Source organism: Lemur catta, chromosome 17 (genome assembly GCF_020740605.2).
Source record: "Lemur catta isolate mLemCat1 chromosome 17, mLemCat1.pri, whole genome shotgun sequence".
Lineage (NCBI taxonomy): Eukaryota > Metazoa > Chordata > Mammalia > Primates > Lemuridae > Lemur > Lemur catta.
The window spans coordinates 42,562,431-42,576,062 of record NC_059144.1 but is presented as its reverse complement, the minus strand read 5'-3'; the positions used below and the strand labels follow the sequence as shown (position 1 = coordinate 42,576,062).

General features: G+C 47.1%; 1 protein-coding gene across 1 annotated transcript in view; it reads left to right on the top strand.

Moving 5' to 3' along the window:
• Positions 1 to 13,632, top strand: part of ATP9A (ATPase phospholipid transporting 9A (putative)) — a 107,699-nt gene that overhangs the window by 41,903 nt on the left and 52,164 nt on the right. Inside the window, exons 5-9 of the mRNA XM_045528077.1 lie at positions 3,119 to 3,177; positions 4,476 to 4,527; positions 6,552 to 6,646; positions 11,471 to 11,551; positions 12,315 to 12,390. Of these exons, the coding sequence (XP_045384033.1) occupies positions 3,119 to 3,177; positions 4,476 to 4,527; positions 6,552 to 6,646; positions 11,471 to 11,551; positions 12,315 to 12,390 (363 nt within the window). The remainder of the gene's footprint in view (positions 1 to 3,118; positions 3,178 to 4,475; positions 4,528 to 6,551; positions 6,647 to 11,470; positions 11,552 to 12,314; positions 12,391 to 13,632) is intronic.

The following is a 13,632-nucleotide window of genomic DNA, read 5'->3' as shown; positions in this document are numbered from 1 at the left end:
CGTCTGTAAAAGTTCTGCCAGTTGTTACAGCTGCTGTCCTTACCATTTCTAATTATCTACCTCTCTGCGTTAGTGGATGTTCTCCAGCTTCGCTGTAGATACATTGATCGAAGCCCAAAGCATAATGAAACTTGAGTCTAGCAGGTCTCACGCTAGCGTGCCAGGGCCCTGGCATCATGTTTTATGGAAAGGAGCCACTGCTAGATGCTCACTTAGACAGTGAGACACTCGTGCTAGGAGAATCCAGACGTCTCCGCAGCAATTGGGGGTGGGTGCAGCTTGTCACCATCTGTTGAGTGCTTTGCAGAAGTCAGTGGTGTTTCTGCATGCAGACCTTTTGGTGCTAGTTCTGCTTATCGTTATGACAGAATCTAGTGAAATACAAAAATTAGTTAAAATCAAGCCCTGTGGAACCCATTAAAGAGAGTTGTTTCAATAGAAATGATTTGAATGCTTTGGAAAATCTCAGTGGTGGTATATTAATTTAAAAGTACATGGCATTAAATTATGTTAGAAGTATAAAATGTGAGAAATTGTAAAAATCTAGAGTTGTATACTCGGATTATTTCATAAGTGTCTTTTAAATTCTTTGTAAAGCCAAAGAAACCAAAGCTGGAAATCATGGTTAGTAAACACTGAATGTTTACTGAATGAATGAAAACACTGAAGGAACACCAGATTCAAGATTCCCAGTCCAAGTGGGGTGCGGTGGCTCATGTCTGTAATCCCAGCACTCTGGGAGGCCAAGGTGGGAGGATCACTTGAGGCCAGGAGTTCGAGACCAGCCTGAGCGAGAGTGAGACCCCCGTCTCTACGAAAAACAAAAAAGTCAGCTGGGTGTGGTGGCCGGCACCTGTAGTCCCAGCTGCCCCAGAAGCTGAAGCAGGAGGACTGCTTGAGCCCAGGAGTTTGAGGTTGCTGTGAGTTATGATGATGCCACTGCACTCTAGCCTGGGTGACAGAGCAAGACCCTGTCTCAAAAAAAAAAAAAAAAATTTCCCCAGTCCAGTCTTGCTCTGGGGCATATACTTAAGGAGATCGGGGATCATTGTTATTACTTCTAATCTCTCTTGCTTGACAATCTGTAAGTTAAATGGGCTTATTACACCAGTAATATGAAGATTTTACAGTGTTGCTTCCTTGTTTGAGAATTTGACACATCACTAGAATAAAGACCCACTTCCTCTCCAGGTTTGCTCATTGGGTGCTGGACCACCCAGCCCCGACAGCACCATCCACCTCACCTCTCGCTGTTCCCTGCTTTCCACGTGACACTTCAGGTCTTGCTGGCTGTGTGCATGCTGTCTGCTTCGCACTTACACCGCTTTCTCACATCTCAAGCCGCCTTATCGTCTGTTCTTGGTAACCACAGTGTCATCCTTCCTCTGGCTAATTCTGGCCTCAACTCTTGCAGAGTTTGTTGACACGAACCCCTCTGATTCAACACATCCATTCATTCATTATTTGTTTATTGCTTCTTTCCCTCCACTGGAATTCTGTTTTGTGTATGCCCTGCCCTTAGAACACCTGGCAAACAGCAGGTATTCGGTAAACATTGCTTGAATGTGGAGTGAATGATCAGGTGCCTTCTTTGTGACGGGCACTGTGCTAGGTCCTTCTTGGGAGATGCAAATTTCCCTCCTTTCTGCTCCCTTAGTGCACTGGGCTCACTGCCATTGTCTCATGTGCTGTTTTGCACTGACAGCATCTGTCTGGCTGTCTTTCTCACCAGATCGTGGGTTGGCGAGCCAAATTCATCCCTCCATGTGGTTTTGTATGGCCTGAGAGCTAAGAATGCTTTTTACATTTTATTTATTTATTCATTTATCTTTTTAAAGAGATGGGATCTTGCTGTCTCACCCGGGCTATAGTGTGGTGGTGCAATCACAGCTCACTACAGCCTTGAACTCCCGAGCTCAGGTGATCCTCCTGCCTCGACTTCCCAAGTAGCTGGGACTACAGGCATGCACCACCATACCTAGCTAATTTTTGAATTTTTTGTAAAGGCAGGGTCTTGCTACATTGCCCAGGCTGGTCTTCAACTCCTGGGCTCAAGTGATCCTCCCACCTTGGCCTCCCAAAGTGCTGAGATTATAGGCATGAACCACTGCACCTGGCCATTTTTTAGGTTTTAAAATGTCCAATATAACTGTATAGTAGACTGTTAGTCTTTTGAGGAGAATTGGTTGGAAGGGTTGAGGACAACCCTCTTGGCCTACAAAACCTAAACTCTTTCTGTTTGGCCCTTTACAGAACAAGTATGTCAACTCCTATACTAGACTGGGAGCTGTTTGGGGGTATGTGGGTATGTCTTTCATCTTTGATTGCCCAGGACGTGACACTCAGTCATGTTTTGGGTTCAACTGGATTCACCGTCTTCCCTCCATACTCTGGAGTCAGATGTGGGTGTGAATCCCAGTGCTGACCGGCTCTAACTCTGAGATTTTGGGGCAGGTGCCGTGTCCTGAGCCTACTTTCCTCTGAAGCCCAGAGATGATAATATCTTCATATGCTAGCTATTGTGACAATCAAGTGAAGCCACCAATATCTGTACAGCGCTCAGCATGGAATTAGTGTTTAACGTTAGCTTTGCTGGTTTATCTAGATAAGCATCCAGTGAAAATTAATAGTCTGATCATAGTCATATAAATCAAACTATATAAAAATTGTAGATTAAAAAGTAAATCAGTCATTTTGAGTTAGCTTTTTTATTTTTGGTGGGGTTGAAAATTAAGAGTTGACTTTTTCCCCATAGGTCTGACTCTTACTTTTCTTCCCCATTTCTGTATGAGTCTTCCCTCCCCCCCATTACCCTTCCCGAGGCTGAATGAAATCTCTTATGGTGCTGATTTGGAAAAGCTTCCAAGACACTGTTAAGACATGATCGTTCTTGAAGGGCATGAGTTAGTCCAGTGCCCTGTGAAGTGCAGATTTAATTTTCTGGAGCAGTCACTGCGGCAGATGAAGCTTTTCTTAGAGAGACGGAAGATAATGATGCCGGGGCAGTGGCGGGTGGGCATGTACTTCTGGGTGCACTGTGTTGTTGCAAGCTGGATCCAGACATGCTGGATCGAAACGAAGTAAGATAGTGACGTATCTGGAACCTGTTGCTTTGCAGGCACAGTGAAGGTGAAGAGTTCCAGCATCCAAGTTGGGGATCTTATCATCGTTGAAAAGGTGAGTGGAGCCCGGAAGCCTGTTGATGTGTGCGGGAACAGGAAGTCGTTGCCACCACTCTGTGTCCTTTGTGTATCTGGTAGTCAGATTGAATGATGCATTTTGGGACTCTATCCAAGAACTTTGCCTGGGGAGAAAAATCTCTTTCCTGTGAGATACACACATACACACACACACACACACACACACACACACTCTCCCTCTCTCTCTCTCTCTCTCTCACTCACTCACAGTCGCAAATATTTTTTCAAGGTTTGTGTGTATTGGTTAGACTGAAATCCTGCTTACAAATACAAGTACAAGTTTTGATATCCTGTTCGATGTGTTTATTGTTTGAGGATTTAAAAAAAAAAGGTATAATAAAATCTGCCCTGGAAATCTGCTTGCTATATAGACACTTAAAAATATTTATCTCATTTACCTTTTGAGCAGTTTGAGCTTGCATATTGTGACTTAACCGTTGTGTGTGTCTACCATTTTTGGGGAGCCACAGGTTAAGTATAACATGAGAACGGTAAAAAGGTCCAAGATGCATTTTTAAAAATAGCAGTGTTAACATGTTTGTTACTTCAGCACACACTCATCTCTCTTTTTCCTGTGTGTGTTTGGAATGCATGAGATTTGGGGGGTAGCCCTGGAGAGTTTTAGAGTAATATTTGATTAGAAAGGGATTATGTCTTGGTTCTGTAGGCATTAAACTATGTTCTTTTAAAAGGATTAAATCCAAGAACTCAAAGTTGATTTGAGGTAAAGTGAAACTCTTTTGGGTGGCAGCTCAGAAGGGCTGCTTAGGCCCCTGTATGTTATCACGTACTTTTTTGTTCATAATTAAGCAGGGGCTGCCGTGGCTTCCCTCTTTTTTTAAGAATGGCTTTTGTTGCTTCTTAGTTATTAAAATCCCACTAAAAGCCAAACGTCAAGCTGGAAAATTGGTAGAAGTAGAACGTGTGAGCAGAGGGTCTGTCTCAAATATCAGCAGACGGCCTGGGAGACAGCCAGAGAGGCAGAGGCCTGTGTCCTCAGGCTGGAATTTCAAGAGGTAACGGTTGGATTCGCCAGAAAACTGGACGTTTTCTTTCCGAGATAAGATTTCGGTAGGGGATGAGCAAAGTAACAGCAGTGTGCAGGAATTTTCAGATCCCAAATAGTAAATCCCCAAATCCATCTTTGACAAAGGCAGAAACTTAACAGAGGCTGTGGGATTCGGCCGCGCCCCCTCCCCACGGAGGGCTGGGGGGTGGGGGCGGAAACCCCACACGTGGGCATTCGCAGTAACAGTCCTTCTTTTCATAACACAGAACCAGCGGGTCCCTGCTGACATGATCTTCCTGAGGACATCAGAAAAAAACGGTAAACATCTGAGATCAATTTGGAAAATAACCATTAACCTTTCAGTGGTAATTTGGCAAAATAATCATTTGAAAATGTAACAGAAGTAGATTATCATTTTGGAGCCACGGAGGCAAATCAAAAGCATCTTTTTTAATAGACCCGTCTTAAAAAAGTGTTTTTTGGTGCTTGCAGCTCAGTAGAATTTGAGCATCGGAAAGATACAGTTGGTTGGACGGAGGCTGACTTGCAGCTGGGGAGGGCCACGTGCGGCGGCCTTGGTTTTCCTGGTTTTCCTGGTTTTCCTCTCTGGGCCGTGTTAAGCTCGGCTTCAGGAGTTGGTGGGACAAGGAAGTGTCTCTAACAAGTAGAAGCAAACAGAGGCGATACCAGGAGACGTGTCAAGAGAGGGGACACAGCAGAAATGGGGGCGGGACTGGCACCAGTGCCAGTTTCTGCCCTTTGCTCACCAGTGGCGGGGCTGCGCTCGCTGCGCTCATGGATTGATTTATTGTTAGAGCCCGAGTTTGCTGCAGCGGATCCCCCAAGCCTCTTGCGAAGCCCTTATTGTTGCAGTTACTGGCCGAGGTGGTTGTCGCCATCGGCCACCCGCCCTGCCGCTCGACTCAAAATCACCTTCGTTTTTATTTTTTGTTATTTGAGCTGTTCTGAGGAAATAAGGCTGCTCTTTTCTTGCCTGTCTGGCACCATCGGAGATTTTTGAGCATCTGAAAAGTTTGCATTCATATTCCTTTGAGGTTGCGGTGACCTGTTTCATTATGGATGGAACAGAAGTATAAATAAAATTTTATACTAAGCAGGGCACGGTGGCTCACGCCTGTAATCCTAGCACTCTGGGAGGCCAAGGCGGGAGGATCGCTTGAAATCAGGAGTTCGAGACCAGCCTGAGCGACAGCGAGACCCCTGTCTCTACTAAAAATAGAAAAAATTAGCCTGTGCGTGCCTGTATTCCTCCTACTTGGGAGGCTGAGGCAGGAGGATCACTTGAGCCCAGGAGTTTGAGGTTGCTGTGAGCTAGGCTGACGCCATGGCACTCCAGCTCAGGGCGACAGAGTGAGACTCTGTCTCAAAAAAATAAAATAAAATAAATTTTTATACTAATATATTAAGTGATCAGGAAGGTGGGGGTAGAAGGTGCTAGATTAAAATAATCTGCTTTTAAAAGCTGCAGCTTTGTCCTCAAATCCGTTCTTGTGTCCTTTCCGTGAAAACAGTGTTATGGATTAGGGTCCTTGGTATGCTCCTTTCTTTAAAAAAAAAAATGACGAGTGTTCTACCTTCATTGTTCTCAGAAGTCTTAACTGCAGTATCAGTGAATTGGATACATTTTCTATCTGGTGAAATATATGGCTGACTAATTGCACGGACTTCTATGTCCCGCTGAAATACATGCCTGTGAGATACGCAAGCCCGTAGTAACAGCAGACGCTGACTGGTACTTGCCGTGAGTCAGCACTGTTCCGAGCACGTTGCGTGGAGCCACTGTTTAACCCTCACAGCGTCCCTGCGGGGCCAGGGCTCTTACTGTCGCCCTTTCTATACACGAGGAAACCGAGGCTCAAGGTGGATCACTGTCTGGGATGTGAAACTAGTAAGGGGCAGAGCCCACACCTGAGCCCAAGGGGTCTGTGTCATGACAAGGTGCTGGTGACCCCAGGCCAGACAGCTCTGAATGCTGGTCACCCTGTGCTGGCCGCAGTTGTCTCACCCACTGAATTCTCACAGCAAGCCCATGAGGTCTGCGTTTGTCCACATTTTACAGACGAGCACACACTGTGGGTGGGCCAGGTCAAGAAACTAGCCCAGGATCCCACTGTGAGCAAATGGTGGAGCGAGGATTTGAACTCAGATCTTTCTGGTCCCAGAGCTCATGGAGAGGGGGAAATAGTGCATTTATTTCCCCATGTGCTCACTGGCCATTGATTGGCTGTTTTTTACAAGGACCAGGGCAGGCTCTGCCCAGAGCTGCAAGGTAAGGATCCTTGAAGCACAGGTGACAGACGGTACCCGACTTCCTTCCGCAGGGTCTTGCTTCTTGCGGACGGATCAGCTGGACGGGGAGACAGACTGGAAGCTGCGGCTTCCCGTGGCCTGCACGCAGAGACTGCCTACGGCTGCCGTGAGTAGCTTTCCCTGCAGAAGCACACCCTGGCAACCTGTCCCAGCAGGGCTCTCAAACTCAGACGCCCTTGAGGGCCAGACCTGGGTTGTCAACCGTGCAGAGGGGTGTGGGGGAGCGTGGAGTCCTGGAGAGCCTGGGGCACTTGCTGGCTTGCACTACTGTGGCCAGGCCAAACCCGGGCTCTGTGTGTAGGGAGCAAACTCTTTAGAGGGAAGCTCAAAACCATAAGAGGCCTTGCCAAGGTACCTTGCAAAAACTTAGAAGGTGAGCCAGAGTGTGTCACTGCCCTGCCCAAAACCGCCAATGGTTTGATTGTGTCCACCAGTGTTCGTATGTTGAAAACTTAATGTCTAATGAACGGTATTGGGTGGGGCCTAATTGGAGGTGATTAGGTCATGAGAGTTCTGTCCTCGTAAATAGATGAATGTCTTTATTGCTGGAGTCAGTTCTCATGAGAGTGGGTTTGTTATAACAGCAGATCTGGCCCCCTCTGTCTCACGTGTGCTAGCCTTCTCTTGCCCCTCCACCCTCTGCTATGGGATGACACAGCCTGAAGGCTGTCACCAGAGGGCAGTGCTGTGTTCTTGGACTTTCCAGTCTCTAGAACCATGAGAAATAAATTTCTTCTTTTTATTTAAAAAAAAAATATATACAAAACCTGAAAGGCAGGCCAGGTGCAGTGGAGTGAGCTTGTAGTCCCAACTACTCAGGTGGCTGAGGCGGGAGGATTGTTTGAGGCCAGGAGTTCAAGGCTACAGTGAGCTATGATTGTGCCTGTGAATAGGGACTGCACTCTAGCCTGGGCAACATAGCAAGATCCCCGTCTCTAAAATAAAATGAAATAAAAACCCTCCAAAGGCTTCTCATCTTCCTGAGAATCAGTTCTTTGGTGCCAACTGTCATCTTCAGCCCTAAACAGTCTGTCTCTGCTGAGACTCGGACCTCAGCCTCTGGCCCTCTGCCCACCAGCCTCTCGGGCGGGCGTGCTTCTGCCTCCGGGTATTTGCCTGTGTCCTTTGCTCCACCAGGAACCCTCTGACCCTGATGTCTGCCTGGCCGGGTAGCTCCAGCACTTCATTTAGCTTTTTTCCCCAATCCCCTTATTAGAGAGGCATTTTCTGACTACCCTCCCTTGCCTCCCCACTCCACTCCACCCAAGGGAGCATCCCTGCGAGTGGGCACAGCCTGTCATGCTCTCTGCGATGTACCCAGTGTGTACGACAGGGCACAGGCCCTGTCTGAGAGGATGGCCACTGCAGTTGGCCACATGTAACGTAAATGCCCAGAGACTGGCGTGCCCTGCTGTGGTCTGGAAGGATTAAGTGGAACACGAAAGTGTCTTGCATGGATTGAGGCTGCTCCCTACTGTGTTCCCTGAGCAAGGAGCAGGCAGGCGAACATTCCGTGTCTTGGCGGAGTTGACATCATGATAAATGTGGTCACAGGGCTCATGATTTTTCATGGCTAATAAAAAGTGAAACGGCACGATTATTACTGTTAATTTTTAATCCAGGAATCTAGAGCAGCAGGTTTCTAACTGCAGTTCAGGAGCCCTGGGAACTTTCAGAAGGCACCGTCAGGGCTAGCCTGGCACCGGGCTCTGATTTTACCTGGGGGGCTTGTTTTACTTCCTGCTAAGAGTTCTCCAAAGAAAGCATTCTGATCCTCAAAATCATGTGAAGAATGTGTTCTAGAGACAGCGTAGAAGGGCCTGGACGTGAAGATGCTGGAATATTCCACAGCACAGAGCTGCATTTTTCGGTGTGTGCTTTAGAAGCGCCACCCAGTTAGTTTAACAAACGCTCACTTTGCCTCTGGTCTGGTCCAGGCCTGGGCTGGGCTTCAGAGACAGATGAGACACCAGCACCTCTGTTGTCAGGGAACTCTCGGCTTCCGTGGGCTTAAGGGGGTCTGAGTGGGGAGCAGCATTTTAACGAAATTTTAGATTGCAAGAATTATATGAAAAGATTATCTGATGAATACACAGATATATTCTTGTTTAAAAAGCCTTAAACCATATGGAAAGCTGTGGAAGAAAAAGTGAAAAGTCTGGCCTACAGCCTCTACCCCAAGTCTTACCTTCTTCCCAGAGGGGCTTATATAAAGTCAGTAGTGCTCTTTGCAGATCTTTCTCGGTGCACTTACACATATACACATGTAGACTTGTTTGTGGGTTGTGGTTTTACATAAATGGCATCAGCCTGTATTTGTTGTTCTACAACGTTTTTTACCCTCCACATTTAATGTCTCTCTGTGTCTTGGGAACACACAGAGGCCACAGTGCAAACCTGTCTGTGCCCTGTGCCTTCTCCTTAGCTGTCAGGAGCACAAGCTCTGTCCGAGGAGGTGGCCGGCAGCCTCTACTCAACTCCAGACCTTTGTTGCCCGGTAGTATTGTTGGAGTTTACCTGACTCCCTGATTGTTTTTGAGACAGAACCCAGAAGTCCAGATTTTCATGCGAAGTCACTCAAATTTTAAATGTTGGTAGTTCATTGAAAATTCAGAGCACACTCTCATTCTGTTTTACGTCTGCAAAACATTCTAAGACATGTGGATATCACACTGTATCCGTTTTCCATCTTTTAATATTTATGGGAAATTTAATGTTTCTCTGGGACTTATAATCAGGCATCTTGGTTACACAGTAAGATTTATCTAGTAAGAGAATCTTTGCTTCTCCTTTTTCTATAAACGACTCCTATTTCCCTTGCAAAGGTCATGGGAAGGCGAGGTGAAAAGAAACCTGCGAATGGTTGGGCTGGGGACGTGCCAGAATGGGCTGCCAGCAGGAGCTGCAGGTTTTAGACGAGAAAACCATTTCTAGCTCCACTGGCTCCTTTAGGGCCAGGCTGCCCTCTGCCTGTAACAGTCGTGGGCTCCCCTGGGCCATGTCATCAGAGTCAGCAGTGCTGGTTTTGAAAGAATTTTGTTAAAATGAAGAGCAAGTAAGAAGAATCAGGAAGGGGAGGAGAAGAAACAGAGACAATAAATAAGTGCCAGAGCAGAGTTGGGTACACTGGCAGTAGGAATGGCTCCAGGGTCCCCTGGTTAAACACATGTCCTGCTGTGGATGTTGCTGATGATGATGGCAGCTGTGTCCCACCATGTGGCAGGCATGGAACCTGCCATTTCTCCAAATTCACATGGCTGGTACATGGGAGCTAGGGTTTGCTCTTGGTTCTGTTTGTGCAAAGTCTCGTCTTCGACCAGCAGGTGATTGGCAGCAGTCGGAACCTAAGAGCCCTCGCAGCAAAGGGACCTTCCTGTTAGGTAGCAAGAGCTATTGAGAAAATGGACTTAAGATAAATCCCATCATCATACCATGCATGCGTGCGTGGGTGTGTATGTGTACAACATGGCATAATCATACATTTTTACCTTGGTGTTTAACTTGCTACCCAGTCTGGGTCCCCACCCTGCCGTTTCCTCTTGGGAACTGTGCCAGCGTGGAGTCATTCCCTGTCCCCTCTCCCCTGGGCTTTCTGCTGGGCTTTGTTTACCTTTCCACAGGGTGTTTTGGCCTTTCCCTTCCTCCTCCTGGGCTTCCCCCCTGTCTCCTCCTCTGCACTCCCTTCCTATTGCCCAGCTCCCTGTCCGCTTCTTGTATTTTTTGTTCTAAAAGTGACTGTCACTCCCTCGGACTTACCTGTCTTGTGCCACTTCCCATCCTCTGCTTTGAGATGTTTTTGCCAAGGTGTTTCACTTCTGCACTCTCTTACCACCTGTCTAAGGTGGGCTGCCTGTTTGCTTTTTAAAAGAATTGTGGTAAAATACAAGCAACATAAAATTTGTCATCTTACCTGTTTTTAAGTGTACAGTTCAGTGGCATTAAGTACACTCACGTTGTCATGCAGCCATCGCCATCATCCCCATCTCCAGAACTCTCTTCATCTTGCAGAACTGGAACTCTGCGCCTGTTAAGCAATAACCCTCCGCTCCCCCTCCCCGCAGCCCCCGGCAGCCCCCTTTCTGTCTCTGTGGATTAAAGTACTGTACGTACCTCATATAAGTGGAGTCACACAGTGTCTGTCCTTTTGTGACTGGCTTATTTCACTTAGTGTAATGTCCCCAAGGTTTATCTATGTTGTACAGATGTCCTTTTTGAGGGTGGATAATATTCCATTATATGGATAGACCACATTTTGTGTATCTCTTCATCCATCGATGGTTGCTTGGGTTTCTTCGCTTGGATACATACCCAGAAGTAGAATTGATGGATCGTATGGTAATTCCACGTTTAAGTTTTTGAGGAAGTCCATGCTGTTTGCCACCGGGGCTGTGCCATTTTACATTCCCACCAACAGTGTATGAGGGCTCCAATTTCTCCACATCTTCACCACACTAGCTGTTTTCTGGTGTTTTTGGTAGTAGCCATCCTGATGGGTGTGTGGTGTTCTTACTTGCTTTTTTAGCCCCTCCCTGGGGTTTGTACAGAGTAGATGCCCCGTAGCCATTTGTTGAATGAATATTTTCATTGGTATGAACAGTCTTGTAGCCAGAGTTTAGCAGAGGGGGATCTGCCCACTTCAAGGGTGTTCATAGCTGGGTAGCGTCCCCCGTACCATCAAGTCTGGAAAATGCTGGGTAAACTCAGATAAACAGGTGTCTTTGCTGTAGGGTCTCTCGGTGTCTTGGGATGTTGGATGGAGCAACTCGTGAACTTACTTAGTGGAGGATTTTCCTCTTCTTTCCACCTGCCCTATAATCTTGAGAGCCCGTTTGTGAAACACAGTAGCTTTTGAAAAATGGTGATGCCTCCTGAAGTCTCAAATTGTGAACTGACTTTGTTTTAACTCCGAAATGTGACCTCTGTTGACCAGGATCTTCTTCAGATTCGATCCCACGTGTATGCGGAAGAGCCAAGTATTGACATTCACAATTTTCTGGGAACTTTTACCAGGGTAAGTGAGCTCCCCTGAACGCAGCCTCCTGTCTGAGAGTGTGTGTGGGTGATGAAGGCGTTGGCAGCAGTGTTGACTGTTCTTTGTGAGGGAATAGGTTTATGCCGGGGTGGGGGACGAGATTTCCCCACCTTGAAAGCTGACGTCGTCTCTCAGTAAGGTCAACATAACTGGAATTTTCTGCCAGCCCCGGAGCAGCTTGAATTACGTGACTGCTTAGAGCCAGGCATTGCTGTAATTAACGTTAACTCTGATGTCTGAAAGCAGTTACTCTTTCTGCCTCTTTCAGATGGGTCCCTGTCTTCTTTTATTTGTACAAATGCTATCTGCCATTTTTGTAATTTTTAAGCCACTTCCAGACCTTTCAGAGTAGAAATTTAATTTGGATTTAGATTACTTTAGGAATATGGGACATAGATTTTTAGAGCCCAAATTAAATTATCCATGTTCTCTTTCTATAAGCCATAACATGGCCAGCAAAGGGCCTCATTGCTTTGCTTCCACATTTTGGTTCTTACCTTGTAAAACATTTTCTTGGCATTAGAGACCTGCATTTCTTAAATCCCAAGCTAATTTTTTAAAGTGTTTCTGTGGGGGATGAAAACTGCAGGGACAGCGGTTGGTGAGCCTGGCCCTCCTCTCCTAGCGGAGCTGTCGGCTTCCAAACCGGGCCCGGGTTTCATCGGGAGAGTCCTTCTCTTCCTGCTGTGAGCAGAGCAGGCTGGAAGCAGCTGTGGATTCTGGCCTGTCTGGTCTTTTCCAGGAAGACAGCGACCCTCCGATCAGCGAGAGCTTGAGCATCGAGAACACGCTGTGGGCCGGCACTGTCGTCGCGTCAGGTGCGCCTTTCCGAGGAATGTGGTAGCAATTTGAGAAGGAAAGAAAATCCTTTTGTAATTAGAATAATCATCTGTCAGTGCGGAAAATTAGTCCTTGGTCAAATGGCATTTTCCACTTGTTCCGGCACCTCCAGGGAATTAAACTGACATCTAATTGCGGCTCAGACACTCAGAGATGTCTGGGGGAGAAGCTGGGGTGGCCTGTGGACCTTTCTGTGCCATCCACTCTGGGAATAGCTCTAATTGCCCCTGGAGATTGACATCCTAATCTGTACCAGAGACTGAGTCGGCCCGCACGGTCTGGCCGGAAGTTGGGTGTGTGGGGGCCGCTGCGCAGGTACTGCGTGTCCGGGGACCCCTGGGCATGCGGAAGGGTGTGGGCCCCAGTGGGAGCCTCAGTGTTTAAACACCAAGATGAAGTGGAAATCGGTGCCTTTCAACTTTGGATGCTGGATGACACCGAGCCGAAGGTTCCAGAGGCTGGGTGTGAGCAAAATCTGCAGTGGTTACCGTTGGTGGCGTTGTGAGGGTCGGTACTGCTCTTATGCCCATGCTGCAGATGAGGGAACCAAAGCTCAGGGAAGTTAAGTAACTTGCCTCGAGGTCACACAGTAGGTAAAAGGCAGAGTTCGGACTTGAACCCGGGTGCTTTGCTCTAGAAGCAGAATTTATTGTGCAGCTATTAGTTTCTTGTATCATGTAATATTATATGGTTGACCTAATAGTATAGTTAGTATTGTCTTATAATCCCACCACTGGTGACCTTCTAGCTTTACTATTAGAGGAATCCATTTTTTTCCCTCATCAAATATAACATTCCCCTCTCCCCACCACCAGCTGGGTGCTGCTTGGTGGCTCTTTAGTACAACAGACCCTTGACCAGAGTCTTGTGAGACAAGGGGAGGGATGAGCCAGCACAAGCTACACTGGGTTACCACCGTCACCACTCGCAGACTCATGACTTAATGCAAATGGGCAGAGATTAGCTCTCCCTGGAGGTTTTTTGCCACTTTTCTTTACCACTGCCTGCCGTGCATGTACATTAGGAACATCTCTCAGCTCCCCTGAGGATTAAAGAAGGGAGGAACCGGTCATTCAGATTCCTCCGGGCCACAGCCCCCAGGACACGCAGCACACAGGGGTTCACATCCTGCCTTTCCTGCAGCTTGTTCATCAAAGCTCTCTAAATTGGTTACTCTTCCTCACCAATTTTTCTGTGCTTTTAAGTCATTTACTAACAAA